General features: G+C 40.2%; 1 protein-coding gene across 2 annotated transcripts in view; it reads right to left on the bottom strand.

The window, feature by feature from the left end:
* The window catches only part of GFRA1 (GDNF family receptor alpha 1), a 136,265-nt gene that overhangs the window by 37,248 nt on the left and 78,724 nt on the right, over positions 1-20,293 (bottom strand). For both annotated transcript variants that reach the window (XM_065746083.1, XM_065746082.1), the window contains exon 4: positions 13,641-13,980. In XM_065746083.1, coding sequence (XP_065602155.1) covers positions 13,641-13,980 — 340 coding nt within the window. The remainder of the gene's footprint in view (positions 1-13,640; positions 13,981-20,293) is intronic.

Below are 20,293 nucleotides of genomic sequence, written 5' to 3'. Positions count from 1 at the left end.
AAAACCATTTGGTGTTAACTTTATGTTCTTTCAGCAGGAAGCAACTTGTGGGGAGAGCATGAGCAGTTAGTTAATCTAGAAGACAAGAACATCTGGAAGCATGTGGGGCTTCCAGCAACCATGGTTTTACCTTTGCAATGTACATATATTTATCTACTTACTAGGTGGCTGGATAAAAAGTCAGGCAGTTTTTATATGGTATATATTATGTAGCAGGACTGCATTGAAAAGGAACAATTTCTATTTCCATGTAAGAATCACAAATCCTCTTTGCACTGAGCAGCATTAATGATTTTTCCCTTCCTTTGTATTAAAAACAAAAACAAAAAGTACAAAAAACTGAACAAACTGAAAAGCAGAAATCTTTCTCCTAGGAAGAAATAAAAATTCTTCTCTTAGTAAAGTGGAAAAAAAAAACCAACACAAAAAAAACCAAGAAAAATTCAAGCCACAAATTAAATGAGTTCTAACTTAGCCCTGGAAAATCTCCTCAAAGTGAACAGCAGATCTTCTGGAAAGCTTACTTTAAGTAGTTTGCATACCGCTAACAAAAAATAAGAATAATCCTATTGGCAAATTCAAAGAAAATCTGCTCAAACAACAGTCTTTCTGTGCAGAGAAAAAATCCCAAACCTGCTATTCTCTGAGGCTTTGTATTAGCACCAGTAAAATCATTTGTAACAGTTAAGAATACAAAGAAAACAAAGTAGATTTGCTTTCCTTATGATACTAGTTCTTCAAGAACTCAGTAGAGGAAATCAAAACTTTCTCATTTTGCTTAAAAATAAGGTTTGGTAATAGCAGTATTGAGTCTAATCTACATAAAATGTTTTAGACAATTTAATTCTATATTAGGACAGCTTGTTGCACAGGCAACACTGACTAGATTTTCATGAAATTTATTCTCAAGGTTTCGTAGAAGTTCTTTGATGTTCTGAAATACCTCGTTGATATTTATCAATTCTCCCTCTTTAAAGTTCACCAACTCAACCTCAGCACTGACTGCACAGAAATACAGGCTCCAATATCTGAATGTATACTCTAAATGATGATGTTGCAGGCAGTGTGCATCTTCAACTGCTCATAGGCAAGGGCTGAACTACATAGGAGAGAAATCTCTCTTAGCTTTGTCATTACAGTGGTGATCTTCAGCCTGAGAAGGATGCTGAATCTGGATCTCCTGCTGGCCGAATTCATGTGCACTGTCATGCCCAACCTCTTTCCCTGGCTGTGAAAACAGGCAGTGAAAGCGTTCATCTCAATGACGTTGGTGAAGGCTGAACATGCTCACTTACCACATCTCTTTACATTGCTGCTTCTGTTTAATGGTTCAACAGTAGTACCATAAAGGGTACGTAAATGCCAAAGCTGAATGACTAGAGTGACTAAGCTAATTAGTTAAAGCTGCTCTAGCGTCTAGACACCATTTGGTAGATGTAGTGCAGTCACGTAAGAGAAGTGCTGCATCAATATTCAAAATAGAAAAGAAGTATAAATCTGACACTGAAAAATTTCAGACTAAGTCAATGAATATGTGTCACAGTGATAAATGACACCATTATAGAAAGAAAAAAAAAAAAAGAAAAGAAAACAAGTCGGAATACTTGTTCATTTTTAGGAAGGGTCAAATGCAGAATCTTGCTCCATACCTACAAATAGCTCCTGTATAGCTGAGGTGGTGCTACACCTGTAACAGGGGCAAGAGGGCTTGGTATATGTCAAAACTAATGGGTTCTTTGTTGGAGGAGTTTTTCATTTTCTCTTTGTTTCATAAACACACAGCGAGTGGGCAGCAAGAAGAAAAGGCAAAAGCTATATAACAAAAAAACAAAAAAAAAACAAAAAAAACTCTATCAAGCAGTGAACTGAAAAGAGCCTCAAAGCAGCTCCATCACTAGAGAGAACGGTCCTCCCAGCACCTGGTGATTGAGAGTTGACTGATCTTTAAAGATTTTTTTTCATTAAAGGTACTAGAACTGTGTAATACTAATATATATCATAGCTCTTTAGTTATGGACACGCAGTGCTGAGCACCTGTGAGCAACTATGAATTTTTACAGTGACATTGCCTGAAAAGGCAAATCCCCCATTCACCCCAGGTCTCTCCCATCTGCCTGCAGCCCAAGGCCCCATGTCAACCCCATTCCAGCCCCTCCAGGCTGTTGGTCCCTGCTCCAGTGACACTGAAGGTGCTGCCCTCCAGCTCCCACAGGTCTGCCTGCCCGAGGCCACACTGAGCTGGGCCACCTGCACCTGTTCTTGGCCAGATCCTGTCCCCAGGTGCCAATGCCCAGGGCTGAGGGAATAGGATGGTCCCTGCTGGTGGGCCTGGCCCTTGCCATGCCCTGCCATACAACTTGGCATTCGTACCATTTTGTGATTAAAAAAAAAAAAAAGGCATTTTGAGCATTTTTACTCCTTGAAGGGTAAAAAGAGTTAACATCAGACCCTCTGGCTCCAAGACCTGCATACCAAAAAAAGCAGTTTCTCTCACATGAGCCAAACCAAATCTTTTGCAACTGGCAGAAGCCGTTGCAGGAACTCAGACACATCATATCACCTACTAGCTGGATAAAGCTGGCTTTTATCTGGTTTTGCCTCTGTTTTTTTTATTTCAAATGACTTGAAGCTTAAGCCCACGCAAATATTTGATCCTGGATTTCATTTATCTTTATAAATTGCATTGTTTATCTGGAAGTAAAACATGGACACTCCTCAATTACATAAAAGCAACCGATTCAGGTTGTGGGATAGAGAAGCAAAGAGCAGAGACCACACAAGATTCATTCCAAGGCCTATCAGCACCACAAGGTGCTCATCACCCATGGCACCAGGCACCACGACCACTCCAGCCAAGCACCAGGCTCAACCCTAGCCAGCTGCTGCCCCACCATGTCCAATGGCACACATGTCATCCAGGCCTCCTGCTACAGGACATCCAAGATCCCATGCAATGGAGAACAGACTGCTATAAAGCCAGTCACGTAAAATCCCAACGTTTTCATCTATGCTGACCAATATTTTAAAATTAACAATACATTTTCTACTAACAGAGCTCACTTTTTTTCTGATTAAAAACTGTTCTAACATAAACATACACCAAGCTCTTGTTTTATTATTGTATCTATACAAAGTAATGAAGTCACACACTATTTTCTCTTAATGCTGTCCTTTCCCCTTCCTTCCTCAAGTCATCTGCTAGGAACCCATTGGATCTTCTTACACAGTGTCTGCTACAGCAAATCAAAAGACCTTACCAATATACTGATCTCATAGTTTACCAATGTTAGTCAAAGCCTCAAAGTAACACAGGGTCATATGTTGAAGTATTTATAATTTAATGTATTAGGTCTCCTCTGGATTTGAGAAAAATGTGATTCTAAGTAAGTATGATTTACTTGCAGTTGGGTAGAATAAATATTTTTTTACTTCTGACCTTCTGTGCAATAAAACCAATTTTGAAAAATATGGTGCAAACCCTGTGCACAAGGTAATGTAATAAAGAATTAGAACAGTGATTCTCTGATGCAGTGACACAAAACAGAATTTTCTCTTTCTGTTTTCAAAAAAGAAAAAATTACCTCAGACCACATTTTAGAGGCCTGTTTGAGAGAACATCTGGAAAGCATTCTGCAGGAAATCAAACCTATATTAAATATGTTTTGTGGGGCTCTGTTTCCTTGCATCGACTTTAAGCATGCATAATGTGTTTCTGTCTTCTCAGCTGCAAAGAAAACACTTCTCTGAGCATTGTCTACAAAATGATAGGCTGAACTGTCAGGCCATGATTTCTATCAGGGGACAGAAGATGGTAAGATTTCTATTTAGTTTATCTGTAACAAAGCTCTCCAATAACACGAGCAAATCCCATGGCTACTTTCAGAGTACTGAGAGTTTGTATATTTCCATTTTATTTTATTTCCTTTATTCTGTTTAATTTTAAGTTTCTAAATATAAATGGCTGTCATGTTTAAAGACATCCAAGCCTCAGAGTCTCTTGGTAGAACATTACTCAGGAAGGAACTAGTCCACTATGGAGAGAGTTGCTCTCACTTCATTAGCTGGGCAGACAGGAGTGTCTTTGAATTACAGATTGAAAACCTAAAAAAATCATTGTCACTCTCAAAAAGCAAGCCAAAAAACATTAATACCACTGCAAGTCTTTGAGTGTTCCACTGGATGCTGAGCCATTTATCAACAGCTGTAGCAAGAGTGCACGCTGAAAGGATGTGATTCTGAGTACCTGAGAAACACATTCATTACAATAATTTTCTCTGTAACCACATGAATAAACTATAATAGAATATGGCTCAAGCATGAAACTCTTGTGGAGTCTGGAGACAGAAAAGAAACCTGAAGCTTCCCATAGAAGCACCTAGGTTCTCTGTTTACCAGAAAAGTTCCTGTTGGCAAAAATATGATGCACTGTACCATCAAGTTTCCTAAGGTTACACAGAAATTCTTTTTGCATGCCAGCATCCCTTAGTGGCACTGAGGGATGTGCAGTGGCACAATATCTCGGTGCCCCTTTGCCCTCTGAGTTGTTCCTGACTAATGGAAAATGGGTGCCCAGTGCATCCTTGCACTTGATTGTGCATAGTCTGAAGCCAATGTGGCTGAAACTCACCCTGAAGCTATGCTAAAAGCTGTTCTTAGCTCAGGAGTCAGACAACAAATATCAAATCAGAAGAACAGAATATAAAAGCAGATTAGAGTCTCTTTGATGAGAAGCTTTTTGGCCATGCACACAACAGCCCCATGAAACAGAAAATCCTCAAGTTTTGGCACAAGCATACCAGTATGGCACTGATCTTCTTCAACATGTTTTACTTGCTTTTAGAAGATACATGGGTGTAAAAAGCTACTAAGAAAATCACTGATTTATGGAATGTAGTTGGAAAAAAAACAGTTTTTACCAGTTAAGGATGACATGGATGTCCTAAGAGTTTTTTGGTTTGTTTGTTTTTTGCCTCCACTTGTCAAAAAACCTGAACGTGGCCACTGAGGCTAAGAGAGCTGACAGCCTGTGTCATATCCAGCTGTTTACAGAAGTTCCTCTGAAAGACATTTTCTGTTCTCAAGAAATTTTGCATTTTGCAGGGCTGCACTATGCCAGACATTGAGACATATCTCTAGCATTACACAGTGTCTAATTAGAATATGGAGCAACTGGGAGGACAGCAACTGGAGTTTGTGCTTGAAGTGCAACAAAAGAAGACCAACTGAATATTTAAGTTAGTAAAGTTTTAACAGAGGTCCAAGTCAAATAGGGTTTATAATATAAAAACTTCTTTAAATGATTTATAGTATGTGCTTGAACAAATTTACTGTAAGCACAAATATGTGAATGGTAGGCATCTATTAATAATATCGTAGGCAAGGGTCACAGTCGCCTCACACCAAAAATCTGTATTCAACAGTAAACACATCTGAAAGCTTTCCTCGTGTCATTTACTTTAAAGCCAGGATATAATCAAAGTGTAGGAAACCACTACCTTCTGTGATGAGAAGTCTTTGCAGATATTGGTACATTTACATGTGGCTTCTTCTTAACAGCAGATAATCCACCAGTAGTATAGCAATGCTTAAAGCATAATGAAAGCAAGAGAGTTTCTATTCAGCAAACATTAAAATGCTAGAATTTGAAAATATGCATGCTGCTGTCACTTGTTCTGTTGAGAAACAAAGTTTTATTTTTAGTTCTAGTGCTTACATTATCTTGCAGCTATTTTAATAGATGAACTGCCACCAGAAATATTCTCTTGCTGGGGCCTGATGTACAGTGATATAAATAACCTTTACAAAGTCCAGAATAATGGAATGGTAAAATCAGTTGACATTCTTTTAATTAGCACTGCCTGAAGATTTACCTACACAAAACAGGAATAGCCAAATTCACCCCAGGAATAAATCCACTGAAGTCATTGGTAAATGACTGGATAGAATATCTCTGTTATCCACATTAAATATTCACAGTGGCTTCTTGCCCATAGTACACACATGGTTTAAAGTAAATGGGGAAACGTTGATTTATTAAAGTAAATGCTATTGTGTGATATGTATCTGCTCTCTTTTCCTGTAAAACAGCAGGTTAGCCAAATGTGACAGAGTATACGTTAAAAGAGATCAAAAATGTACTCCTCCACCGATTTAACAGATTAGTGAGTAGAAGCTACTCATGCTGGACTTCTCTCCACAAAAATCCCTCAATTAACAATTCAGTGAACTACTTGTAGCTGTACTCTTACATCCAGCAAAGCAGTGAAGAGCTTGCTTAACCATAAAAACACGAGTTGCTCCAAATTTAGACTATATTAAAGTTTAATATAAAATCTAATTTTCCTGGCTTTCAATATTTTTGACTAAACATGGGTAAGACTGTTTCATTAACAAACACGGTTTCATCTGTCCTACACGATAAAGAAACAAGGCCAAATTCTCCTGGCTGCAACCCCCCTTCTGGATCATGCTTCTAATCTGTACTCTTTGTTTTTGTACTACATAGCCAGTTTTTCTTTCTCACTTTGAGTAAGAAAACATAAAATTGAAACACAGAGTTGAAGGGCTACGTTTGGATGATACAAATACCCCAAACTTGTTAGAGCTATAGTATACTTGGTGGCTGGGAGCACTTTAACCCACTGAATTGTTTTGGCTAACAAGAGACTGACATGGAAGGTCGCGCATCTAAATATGGTCTATAAAAGTACATTCATTTGTATCCAAGTTTATCACTGTTATATGGCTACACGATACTTGATTCCCTCTTTCACTTTTGTAACTCTGCAGACAAGTAGGAACGACTTATCTGCACCAAAGTTATCCTTAAAAATAATCAGGAAGGAATAGAAGGAATTCAGTATCATGAGGGATACTGCCAAAGCTACACCATGTAAAACAGAAAGCAGCTGAACCAAAGAGCTCTGACAATGCTGAGGCATGGCTTCTGTTTTACAGATAACAGGCACAAAAGAATTACAGTACCTTTTCGTGGTTACTGGGTTTCAGGAATGGCTGGAAGCTCTAGCTGGCTGCAGACATGCTGCTCAGTGCGTTTCAAGCTTGCGTGCCAAAGGACCCCAGTGCGAAGGTACTGTGTGGTTACTGCTTCTTAGAGCATAAAACCCCCTGTGCTTTAGGATTTCCTCCTCACTGTTAAAGCATAAAGCGATGTGAAGGTTTGGTGCGGGAATACAACGGAGCTATTTTTCTAATTACTATATCCTTGCTTGCATCTTTGCTTCTTTTGGAAAAATGACAATCATCCAGCAAACTTTTAATCTTTAAGACCTTAAGCAGAACAGAGGGAGTATAAATGAGAACTGGCCAAGCGGATTTTGGCATCACAGAATGAGATCTATCTACACTTTAACAGGGACAAAGCAGTCTTGGTTTGACGGGTGTTCTGATTTTTAGATTCCAAAGGGATTTATGGTTATGTTTTAAGGAGGAAATGCCTGATTCCTTCTGTGTTTTGTACAGAGAGAAAACATTTAAAATGACCTTTGTTTACTTGATGGGGGAGGAGAGATGAATACTATGTCTATTTTACTCTGCTAATGAAAGACATCAATGTGATGAATCATGTAAGCAAGTAGAAAGGAAGTAAATATAATATTCCAGGCTTTCCACTTTATGTTTCCTTGATTTGAAATGCTTTTGCTTATTTTATGGAGACTACATTATTTTTTTCCCCAGGCTAGCAATTTCTCCCTTACCCCAAACTCCAACACATGCTCGTATGTCTCCTACCAAGCACACCAGCTTCTGTCCCACCTCCCTCTAGACCACATTGTATGAATTATCTGAAGTGTGTTCATTTCTCACTAATTCTTCTTTTTTTCTCCACTTATGTAACTACAGTATCTCTAGCAATACATTCATATACATACACCTACCTATACATAAATATCTACATACATATATGTATATATATGCATGTATATGTATATATGTTCATATATATATTCATGAAATATATATATATATATATATATATATATATAAATCATTCTTCAAGCACAGGCTGGGTTCCAGATGTGAAGTAAGCTTGTAGGCATGCTTTATTATATAGCCTGGAAGTCAGATTTGCCATCTCTTCCTCTCCCACTTGGTTGTGTGCAGCCAGGCTTTTCCAAGCCTAGCCCTAGTGCCATACTCAGAGAGCAGAGGGGTCAGCTGGTAGCCCCATCCCATTTAGACCCTGTTACACTGTAGACACTCTGCATCCAGCACAGGATTAGCTGGGCAGCACAAGAGGTTTCTCACCCACTCTCTGACTGTCCTCATACATGTGATACAGATACAACCTGCGCTTCTCTAGGAATCAAAAGCATCCCTGTTCTAATGTCCTTAGCAGCATTATAAAAACTATGTGATGTCCTGCCTTTGCATACTGACAGCAAAACAGTAATCTCAAGGAGATGTCAGACAGCTTAGAGCACCCAGCTGATACAAACACCCCAGAGGGACACAAACCCCATTTTGTAAGACAGAACTGTACCACTGCCACTGTGTCCTTCATGACAACACTCAGTCAGCGTTCGAATCCCTACACAGAGAGCCAGTTGGGGGCTAAGCAGACCAGCCCAGCAGATGGCCAATTGCCTTGTGACAAGCATAAGCCACAGGGCTCAGACAGGGAGAGGGCATCAATGTTTCCCTCTCATTTTCTGAATCACAGATGATCACTGGAATATGGCAGGATGTTGAGGGAGGAAAGGAGCAGAGCACAGAAGAGCTGTGAGGAGGGACTGTAAGCAGTTGTAATGGAGAGGGTTCAAACGAGGCAGAGGCAGTGAAAGATAATGACGGAGAGACTTGGGAAGAGGAGATGAAAGGAGACTAAGCAATGGGAAGAGGCATGAGGGTAAAGTAAGGGAGGAAGCAGGGAAAATGAAAGTGAAGTCTGAGAGAAAGAAAATTTGAAGAAAAGAGCTTATTTCTGTTCTACCTCTTTTCTCTCCAACATACATCCCTTGAGTGCCTTCCGCCCTGCCACCTGTTAACACTGCAACTGGGGACAACTCCCTGCAAATAAGAGGCTGGACTCCTCTCTTCAACAGTAGCACACATCTCTTTATAAAGTTGCCTACAGTGTTTAACAAATCCCTCTCCTGGCAAATCTTACCCACGAGGTTATAGGGCTTGCAGACTGTTACCAGCTACAGGAACACTCAGCGTTCCCCTGCAGAGAAGCCACTTCTACAAACAGGTACAGGCACGAAGCACTTATTGATTTGCACGTGCCTAATGAAAAACAAGCACAGATATAGAGGCTTCTTTTTCAAGGCAAATCATCATCAAAAGATGTCAACAGAAGCAAAAGGAGGAAAATGAATTTCCTGGCAAGTCTCTCATGTTTTCAAGAAACATGGTAAGCTGAGCTTTTGTTTTGGCTTTTACTGTGAATGAGCTATTTCATGCACTGATAAAAATGGTTGTGAATCTTCCACTCAAGGTTCTTATACCTGTGCATGCAGACATCTTCCAAACAGAACTGAATGGTTCTTGCCCCAGAGACTGAATAGGAGAGGTGACCAGAAATGGATGACAGCAGTAGCCCCAAATGATTGTACCAGGGGTGTAAACATGCCAATGAATTCCAATAAACTCGCATGCAAAGATTTGGCTCCGTGAACAGTGAGTCTCAAAAATAATATTGTTGTGGTTTTATTTGGAAATAGTCAATAACTACTTTTTGGCTGCTTCACCACCATCTTGAATACAGCAACGCAGAAGGGCAATCTTATTTAAGAGAAAAAAAAAATCTAAAAAGTAAATAAATTCTACCTTTCTTTCCAGATCTTTACAGCACGTGACTGAATCGATACTCTTCTGATTTTCTGTTTTTTTAGTAAGTCATGCATCTGTACTATTATCATTCTGCTCAGCACCTGACGGATGTATCCAGAAGATAGCGGGCGTATGCAAATTCCAAACACTCATTATTAAAAAGACCAAACTAATGACTCACACTTCTGTTACTGAAAGGAACCATTGTATTTTAAAACATTATCAATCGTGATACTGGCAAAAAATAAAGCATGCTGTTCTATTTTCACAACAGAACGATATTTCTAAAACGTGCCAGTCGACCTCTAACTGGTGGCTGAAGCAGTCAGAATAGGAAGATTCTCAGAGGTTTGAGATTTTCCAGGACAACTGATCAAAGTTTTTGACAGTAAAACAGCTATCCTTACAATTTTTGTTTATATTCATAACAAAAAGAATTCTAATGGCTTATTTCTGCTTTTTTTTAGTTGTTTTTCTTTCTTTTCAGTTAGAATTCACAGATATACATGAGAGCCTCAAATCCATTTTAATATGGGATATGGACTTGAATATACTGAGAAGCAGCATAAGAATGATAAGCATAAGAACCATTCAGTATCTTGATGAAGTTAAAAAAATAGGACTATGTAAGTCAAAACTTATCTGCATTAACTGACATTTCTGGTCCCCTTTTTCCCTTGATTAAGATTTTACATTATATAATAGATTGATGAATGTAAAGAAAAAGGAATACACAATTGTTCTACCATCTCAGTTAGTGACACCTGCAGTTTGGCTGAACCACTCCCCTCATTTTAATTCTGTTTCAAGAACAGATTCAGTGAGATTATGATTCAGTGACATTTTGATTCAGTGATGTTTATGGTGTGCAGTTCTGAGTTCCTCAGTACAAGAAAGACAGAGAACTTATAGAGAGAATCCAGTGGAGTGCCACAAAGATGACGAGGGGCCTGGAGCATCTCCTTTATGAGGAAAGGCTGAGAGACCTGGGGCTGTTGAGCCTGGGGAAGACTGAGAAGATCTTTTCAATGCTTATCAATAATTAATGGATGGAAGTGAAGTGAATGTGGCCAGGGATTTTTCAGTGAGTGGTGCCAAGCATCAGGGTAAGGGGCAGCAGGCACACAATGGGACATAGGATGTTCCATATGAACATGAGGAAAAAATTCTTCACTTTGAGGGTGACAACACTGGAACAAGCTGCACAGAGACATTGTGGAGTCTCCTTCTCTGGAGAATGTGCTTTAGCAGGGGGTGGGATGTAATGATGACCAATCCCCAGAGGTCCCTCCAACCCCTGCAATTCTGTGCATCCACAACAAAGCTCTTAAAAAGCATCCCAAACTGAATGTTTAAATATGTATTTCCATGTGCCCAAGTATATTTCATAAGTAATATGGGCAGATTCAAAACTCTCATTTCTGAATGACCAGCATTTGCAAAACATTTGTGAGAGTACTTTCAGAAACGCTTCAGAACTTCTCCCCCTTGTCTTGCTTGACTTTATGAAAAAGCTCTAATAGATGTAACAGGCATGCAAATAACAGTTTCTAAATGACTTGGTTTTACAGTAGTCAGAACACAGCCTCAAATTATTCTCTCATTTAGATACTCTTTCTGATTTCAAAATGAACAAGAAGTTATCAGAGTTAGAATTATATGTCTTGCAACTGCAGTTTTTAATCATTCTAAACATGTCTGGAATTACTATGTAGACTGATATTTATCAATGACAAAGCTTTCAATAGCAAGGAGGGGATGTCATCTCTACTTCCCTTTCTTTCCTCCTCTGCCCAAGATGCTGTTTTCCTGTAAATCACTGGGAAGAAACCACAGCAGCTCCCTCTAAGTGCACAACAATTCAAAGAAAATGCCTTTCACCATGTTATGGATGAAATAGAACAGCTCTGCTGCTGATTCCTCCTCTCCTGGGCAGAAGTGTGGGAAGGCACTAACCATGCTAGCAGTTCAGACAGCCCACGAGGCATTAACAGGGGATGACTGTCAGCATCCCACAACATTTGCTGCACCCCAGGTGCAGGACCAAGTGCTTTTTTTTGCTGACCCCGCCCATGAGTCCAAATATTTTAATTTGGCCTTATAAAGAAAAGCAGACATGGGAAGAAACTCTAAAGAAATCCATTTCCACCCCAGCATCGGCTACAACTTTGGGCAACAGGAGCAGGCAATTTGCCAAGCTTTGTTCTGCAGCTGGAATGGAGAAAGCATGACAGCAGGCTCATGAAGTTGGATTAAACAAAATGCTATTAAAAACTTAGCTGCTGATAAAACATTAGATTAAAGCTGACCAAAGGAAAACACAGTCATAAGAGAAATAATGGCATTCATTTAACTGAGCAATTCATGAGCACAGCCTGAAAAACAGGAAGAAGTGTCCCAATAAAACCCTCTCCCCCATCTCATTAGTACCATAACACACTGGAATTTTGGCAAGAAGCACAGTGAAGATGCTGTCACTCTGCTATTTAACAGGGTCTGTGTTAAGTAAGACAATCTAGGTTCAACAATTTACTCAAACAAAAAGACTAATGGCACGACCTGGAAATGGAAAACAAGTGGCTCTGACCCCAGATCCAGCATCCAGCTTTCACAAACTGCAATAGCCATCAAGGTGTTGAATGTGACTCATTGGACTACAGTGAAAGCCCTGCCCCAACCTAAAGCTGCTCCAGTCTGTGTCAGCACAGAAGTGCCTCCTGATGTCCCCGAGCCACACTGGGCAGAGCACAGCACTGCTGCTCCTCTCCTGCCAGCACCTCAGACACATGTGGTGCTTGGGTCAGGGGTTTAGGATCACAAAGGAGGGCTCATACGTGAACAACAACATAGCAAACATTTATTCGGACATGTGAAAGTACTTATGAAGACATATATGCACATGTCTTTGGTGTCCTTGACATTTAACAATAGTGTTTGTTTCCTTACTTGCTAATTTGGAGGCGCTGGTAAACTACATACAAAAAATGCACACATTAGAAATGACTAAGATTCTTGGGCATGACTTCATAAACACGACATTAGAGCAGCATTCTTATATAAACATACACAATGCTAAGCAGGAGTAAAGCAGTTCCTAAGGGCAGAGGAGGATGTGTATGCCACTGAGCAAGCACTGTGTGATAACCTGTAGGGAACTTGCTGGAAGCAGAAGGAGCCAGTTTGTCGTGCAAAGCAGCGCGCCGCGCTGAGCTCACCGAGGGAAGAGACTGGGAATCGGGTCACTGAATCAATGACCCTCCAGTTACATCAGCCCAGCATTTCTGTCAGAAGAGGGCCAATAAAACAATTCCAAGCCTAAAATAACAATGACAAGACAGCGGGATCTGGTCCCCTTTTCTTTCCATGAAGAAAAAGCCTGCGAGGGATCTGTGTATTCTGACCATACACAAAGTTCACCATGTGACTTTTGCATCCGCTGTTATTCAAGCTTACATGCTAGATAACAATGACAATAAATCCCATTATAATGAACGATTCTATTTTCACCTGGCTGCTAATGAGACATAAAAATAACGTTGAGATATCATTTCATAGAGACACCTAATTAAAATGTTTCCAACAGAAATCTGTGAAAATTAAACCAGGCATTTAACAATTCTTCCACAACGAGAGGGAGTAGCTGCGAACAGTTTTGAACAAGGCACACACCGTAACCAGATGCAGGCTTTTTTTTTAACTCCTTTAAGGATGTCAGAGACTTTTGCTGCTTTCCCCGACTCCTGTTGCCTAGTGGACATTCTGACCCTTAGTCCTGGCAAATCCAGCAGTACCAAAAGTTCTCTCTGACACCTCATTAATCACTCCCCTGCCATGTGCTATCTTACCTGCAGATGTAATTCTTCTTGCAGGATTCTTGTAAATTCAGGCAGTTTGGTTTCTCCCTGTCCTCATATGAACACACAGGAACAATAGTCTGCCGTCTCCTTTCTGTACAGGCTACGTCTCGACAGGAGCAGAAGAGCATCCCGTAGCTGTGCTTTGGGGGAACTTTGTCAAAAAATAGCCGGAGGGCCTTATGACACTTGCGCTTGTTACAGATTTCATTAGACGTGCTGCTGGTGCAGGGGGTTATGTAAGCAGATCTGAACCTCTTGCAGGTATCATTTAGGTTACAAGCTTTTGCTGCATCCAAGCAGTTGTTCCCCTTTGAAAGTACTGGCTCCACTAGAAAAAACAACACAACAGCAGTAAGAAATGCGTCACATTCATATTGTGTTTCTACGTTTGTGGTTATTTCATTGTCTTAACGAGATCCTGATTATACATCCGACACATGCAAAACTTTCAGTGCCACAACCTGTGACCATTCCTAATGTTTCTAAGGGCAGAATCCCAGAATTGTGAAGGTTGGAAAAGACCACTAAGTTCATCTAGTCTGACCATCAAATGGTAATGGCTTAACGAGTAATCAAGAGCACAGGCATGCGTTAACAACCAAAGTGCTGGGATAAGAAGGATGACTACACCAGGAGGCTGTACTTCATCTTCTTTGCAGCTGACATGCAGGATGAAAATTGGGTAAGACTTGGCCTCATTTAAATGCTATTATACGCTGGCAAATTGGAAGGGATACATGTGGCCCATGCAGAAGAACACAGCAGGACTCTTGACTCTTAAGCCTGGGTTTGGAAAGATGTTATTCTCTTATTTTTTCCTATAGCTGATATTCAGTGTCCACACAAAGAAACGACATTTAAATGTAATTTATGTACTCTGCAGAATGTAAAAGCCACGTTCCTGCTACCACAGTTTCTTTGCTATAAAAGCAGCTGACACAGACAGCAAGGCAAGCAGTTGCAGGGGCTCTGAGGCAACCCACCAAGCCTGTGTGCTCCAAGCTCTGATCATGAGACTTTCATGAGATCTGTAGCTACCACCCAAACCCTGAGTTTTAGGAAGCTGTGAGTTCTGAAGCTGACATGGAATTAACAAGTCACTGTGAAAGAAGCATTTTAATACCAGGATTCTCTTCCCCTTGTACACATGCATGCACATGCACACGCTTTAAGTTAGAAAGAAAAAAATTAAACTTGAATAAAAGATTATAATTACACATTTAATTTTGCAATACATTATCCACATATTAAAATCCAACATATGCTTTGCTTGAAAATGAAGGCAACTAGCATTAGAGTGCAAAATTCAATTAAGAATAATCATAATGTTGCTTTGGATAATGGGAATGACAACATCACAGATCCAATAAGATACATTAATTTCCCACTACTACAGAATTTGCAAACTGAATAAAATATCAAAAACATTGCGTCAATCTTTCAGGAGGGAGGTAAAAAGGTAAAACATTTAAAACAAGATCTGATACTCCAAGGATCTCTCTCTCTCTCAAAAAAAAAAAAAAGAAAATAATAATATATATATATATATATATATATATTTTTTTTTTTAATAAGATCTTCCACTCTTTCCCAAATGCTCAGCCCAAAGCCTTCCTACGACTCCATGCCATTCCTCTCCATTCTCCCACAATTCTGCCCTACTCCCTGACCAGGACACTAACCTCTCCTCTTTTTTCGTGGCTGGAAGGATGGGGCAGCTGAGCTGATGTGGTACATGGAGGGGCTGCACTCCCTTGTACCAGTGGTGCCTCACACTGTGGCTCTGGATGCCAGCACACCCCTCTCGCTATGTGTATATATAATCTACTACTACCCCGTGCATCTCAGACAGCCAGAAACAACTTAACACTTAAGGAAGATCCGCAGCATTTGTTTTTCACTCTATCCATGTGCTGTAACTACATTCAGTGCGTTCATACATTTGCCATTTATGTATTTAATATTCACACCAATCCTTCTCACACAAGCAGCTGTACGCTTCTGCTTATCTCCACACATTACATTATAAACATACAACATTTGACTCTAAATTAACAGCCAAGCATTTCTTAGAACAGTGTCTATCAGTTTAAGTTAAACCAGTTGTGGAAGAGATGAGATATCCAAATACAACCCTCTGATAAGATTGTAACATTTTTATATACAATAGCATTATATTAACTTATAACTATAATATTAACTATGAACTCTCCAAGTTTCTTTCCTGGGATACGGTATATAGAATTACATGTTTGGTACAAATATAATTACTATGTAATCTGCAGGGCATATAATTATGCAATATATGAATAGTACATGCTAATTACTGTGTGATTGCAGAGTAATTACATGGTTGTTTGTGCCTGGGAGTCAACTGCTGAATTCCACTCTTTAAAATCAGATTCTGTGGAAGAGCTCTAAATGGGGCATATCAATGCAAACAGACATCAACTTACTATATGATACATTACAAACATTATTTACAGAAAAAGAGCAAGATGTAATAAAGCACTTCTTTGCTATAATCACATGCACATTTGCCATTAAAGGTCCAAAGGAGTAGCAAAGGCTGCTACAAAATTAAAAAGTGCTGTGAATACAAACACCTCAAAAGGAAAGGACAGGCAAATGAAGCTTTCAGAGAAGTACAGCATAGGCCAAATTCACTGACAACACCAACAGGGGTGAATGCTATCTTGCAGGAGAGCTGAATTACTGGCAAAAGTGTTCGCAAGGAGCAGCAATGCTCATTCACATCTTTTGTAGACCTTATACCTAAGAATTGCATTTCCTGTGTGAACTCTGAACATGGATCGTGTTTTCTGTTTTTCATTTGTTTTAAACTATCCCTGGCTGCAACTTGCCACTTGCTTCCTCTATTTTGATCCATATGTCTCCAGATATTGTTTCTGGTATGTTTATCATCACATTACAGTTTGTTTCTACCTTTTATTACCAAGGCTAACACAAAGCGCGTAAGAGATTACATCAACTGCGCTTGAATTAAATGAGGCTGTCTAAACTTCTCGTTAGAGCCAACTTCTCCCAAGCTTTTAAATCATGTTTTAACACAATTTACCATCCAGAACACATTTTCTGCTTTACTATTATTGAAAAAGTGCAATAGTGATTATTCTTTAGTCCTGTGGTAGCTACAAACAGTTAACAGAATTGAGAATGTTTTTGAGGATTACTTACACAGCAGTTATATATAAGTCAAAATTTCACCCAGCTTCTGTTCTGCAAAGCTTAAATTATTAAGACAGGCAGAAGTTTGGCTCTCACTAGGTACTGCCTAAGTCAGGAGCTAATGGATCTAATCCAGAGCTTCTTTTCCTGCCAGTGTCCCTCGGGAGAGGTCTGTGTAAGATCTTTTTTCAGTTCCCCCTCTCCTGGGGCACTTGTGTAAGGAAGGAGGGCGGTCAGACCACAACATGGGACAAGTGAAGCTTCCTGCCTGCTGCATTTCCACACCAAGAGCTTCCTCTCTCCCAGGTCTGCTTTGCCTCGGGTCTTATGTGGAAATCTGTGCCAAACCATGCTGCTCTCAGCTCTTGCCAAATCTCTGCAGACTCCCAGGTAAGCCACTTCCAGCTTTGTGAGTGATACCTTGTGTCGCCTGTGTGCAAGGCTCTGGTCCCCACATGCAGCCAGCAGTGCTCATCCCCAAAATCACCAGAGCCATTAGTGATAGCAGCTCAAGGCACCAGCCTGCTGCAGTGCAAGGAGGAGAGACAGCACAGGCAGAGCCAGGAGCTTGGGTGGGGAAACAGCTCCCCACAAAGAGCGAGGATGCCTAAACATATCCTACTACCTGGCAGCTTGCTCCAACAAGTGGCTGAGATCCTAACTTACATCCATGTGGATCACCATCTCCTGGCTGTTCTACTGTGCCTAGAACATCTGCATACAAGGTGAGATGTTTTCTGGCATATTTCAATGATAGGCCCTGTATTATAGTACAAGCTGCAACCACTTTAACATTTCTCACCTCCCAGAATTCCCCAACCTGGCCCATAATTTTTACTACTGCAACAGTTCTGAACTCAAGCCCCCATTCAGACCTGGATAAAACAACAGAAAGAAGGCAAATGCTTTTAACCAGAGATGTCCCTAAACTTTTAATAGGGCTTCCTCTGCCTGGTGTGATCCTCCTTATGATTTGCTCTCTTTCAAGATCTTTCATCTTTCCTGCATTTCCATTTCTATTTCAATTCTGCACCTACTAAGCCTTTGGCTCTCTCCTCAACCCCATGGTACGCTGCACACAAAGGGATTCTCAGAGGATACTGGGAGCTTATTCATGATCCCATTACATGGTAAGATGGAAGGACTATTACTTGTCCTACAGCATTTATATTAAACAGCAGAATAGACACAGTTTTCAATTTTCTTACAGTATATAAAAAGCTATTTACTGAGGTTGCTTTTAAAATTACAATTACTATTTGCAAGTAATTAGTATTAGCTTTCTGGGATATTTAGCAAACGGAGTGCTGTAAAGAGAGAAGTAAAAGTTAATGTGATGGAAGAGAAAATTGCAGAGGGATAGAGGTGACCATATTGGTATGGGCCTTCTCTAAAGCAGACCCAGAATGTCCCTAGAGGAACCAAAACCTGACCTGAATAAGGAGGAGAACCATGATCCCAATTTAGCAGAAGTGCTGCTATGGGGTTCATTAAAGCACCTGGGATTTGTAAGAAGAGCAAATTAAACAAGTGAGGAAAACATGGGTAATATTGTGATCTGTATCTTACTGGATTCAAATAACTACCCTTTTCTTGGACAGATTATTTCTAATCCCGAACAAAACCCCTGCAGAGATCATGAACATCAACACAGTTTATTGTGAACCAAAACACATGATTAGAAAATGTTCATCACTCAGCTACCACATTCTGGACAACTGCTGTGCTCAAAGTCTTTCTTTAGAACGACCTGGCCTTTGTTTTTATGAGAGTTCTCTGATGAATCATAAGTCAGGATCTGGGAGACCTCGCCTTCTTTCACGTAGATAATCAGAACCACTCTTCTCATTTCCCATAAGTGTTCTCAAACCATCTCACTATGGGGTATTCTCAGAAAGGTGCACAGGAAACAGCACATACTGCAAACATCAGAGAAAAGCATGATGCTTCAGCCTCAGAAGAACTCTCCCAGGGAGGCAGATCGCCGGCTCTGGCCAGTGCCCAGGAGAGTTATTTCTCTTAGAAAAACAATGACTGGAAACCCAGACTCCCTCTCTGAAGACAACTGCTCTAATTGCAAGGCTGCAGAGATGTGATCCTGCTTGCATTTTCTTCATCTAATCCCTTAAAAAAAAAAAAACAAAGTAATCCTACCTACAGCACAATTCCTTCTCTTTCTACAGAGTCCAAGGCTCTGTGAAAACCAAAAGTCCAAAACCAGAAGTCCAAAGCTCTGTGAAAACTTTCCAAGGCTCTGAGAAAACCTACCAAGAAGAGTACAGAGCACAGGCCTCCTCCTTCCTCGAAGACAGATCTGATCACTAACTCAATGAATAAAGCACCCTGACATCTTCTGCAAGATGCCCTGTAAAAGCAGACTGAGTCCTGCTCAGTTCTCCCAGTAAGCTTTCTGTTACGAGGAGCAGGTACTGATTGCTGCACAGATGGATGCACCTGCTGCCTGAGGTTTCAAGTTCAGCTCCTCAGGTCCAACAAATTCCAACAAATCACAGTTCCTGTATTTTTTGCTGTCTATCCAGACATCTACTGTGCAGCTTTGTTGTTGCTGTTGATTTATAGAAAATATCCTATGAACTTTGCCAGGATTCTGTGCTTTGTACCAGAAATGTTGCTTACCACCCAGAAGCAGGGGCTCCTGACTTCTACATGCATAAACCCATCCCTTGGGCCAATCCAGAATGTTTAATTCTAAAAGGGCCACATGTCCTAACAGCTGTTTTGTATTGTCCCAGTTCATCACTGGATCTGGGCTCTATCACCTAGCAGTACTCTTGCCTATCAGATCCTATTAGTGTGATATCCTGCTACCTTTAGTGGACCATTTCCTGGCACAGTGATAAAGATTGCAAAAGAAAACTCCTATGCCAGATATGTGCTGATAAAACATGGGAGAGATAATGACTGAACAGTTCCTTTGGTACTTCTGTCTTCTCTGGGAAGGAACAGGGAGCAGATAGCTCCACGGTGTCTAAAGCCCAAAGGGTTGGCAGAGGTACATGTACTCCAACCTACAGGTTATGAAAGAGGAAAGTCCTGAAAACCTATTAAAGACTGACTCAAGATTTTGTTCCAAGAGAGCTGGGAGGGAGAGGAAACCCTGCTCCTCTGTGTGAATAACATTATGGTTGGCTGCTTAAATTCTTTCTGTCTTCACTCACACAAACATCCTGATCTACCACCTTTCATCTCTACTACAAATGTATGAAAGGTTATGCCAAGATTCCTTTTTTTTTTTTTTTTAATGTGGCACTAAGGATGTCAGCTTTGCATTATACTCACGCCAGCATAGTTAAATCAATTTTATTCAGTGGAGTTATTCTGAATTTTCAATAATCTAAGTTTCAAGAATTTTGTTCTTTAATGCTTCTTTTACTTCTGCCCAAAGTATCTCATGTAGAAAGCAGAAATGCATGAATAAAATCAGAGGCTGC

Source organism: Cyrtonyx montezumae, unplaced genomic scaffold (assembly GCF_038088225.1).
Source record: "Cyrtonyx montezumae isolate F1298 unplaced genomic scaffold, pur_monq_1.0 scaffold_4, whole genome shotgun sequence".
NCBI lineage: Eukaryota > Metazoa > Chordata > Aves > Galliformes > Odontophoridae > Cyrtonyx > Cyrtonyx montezumae.
This window is presented reverse-complemented; position numbering and strand designations above follow the sequence as displayed.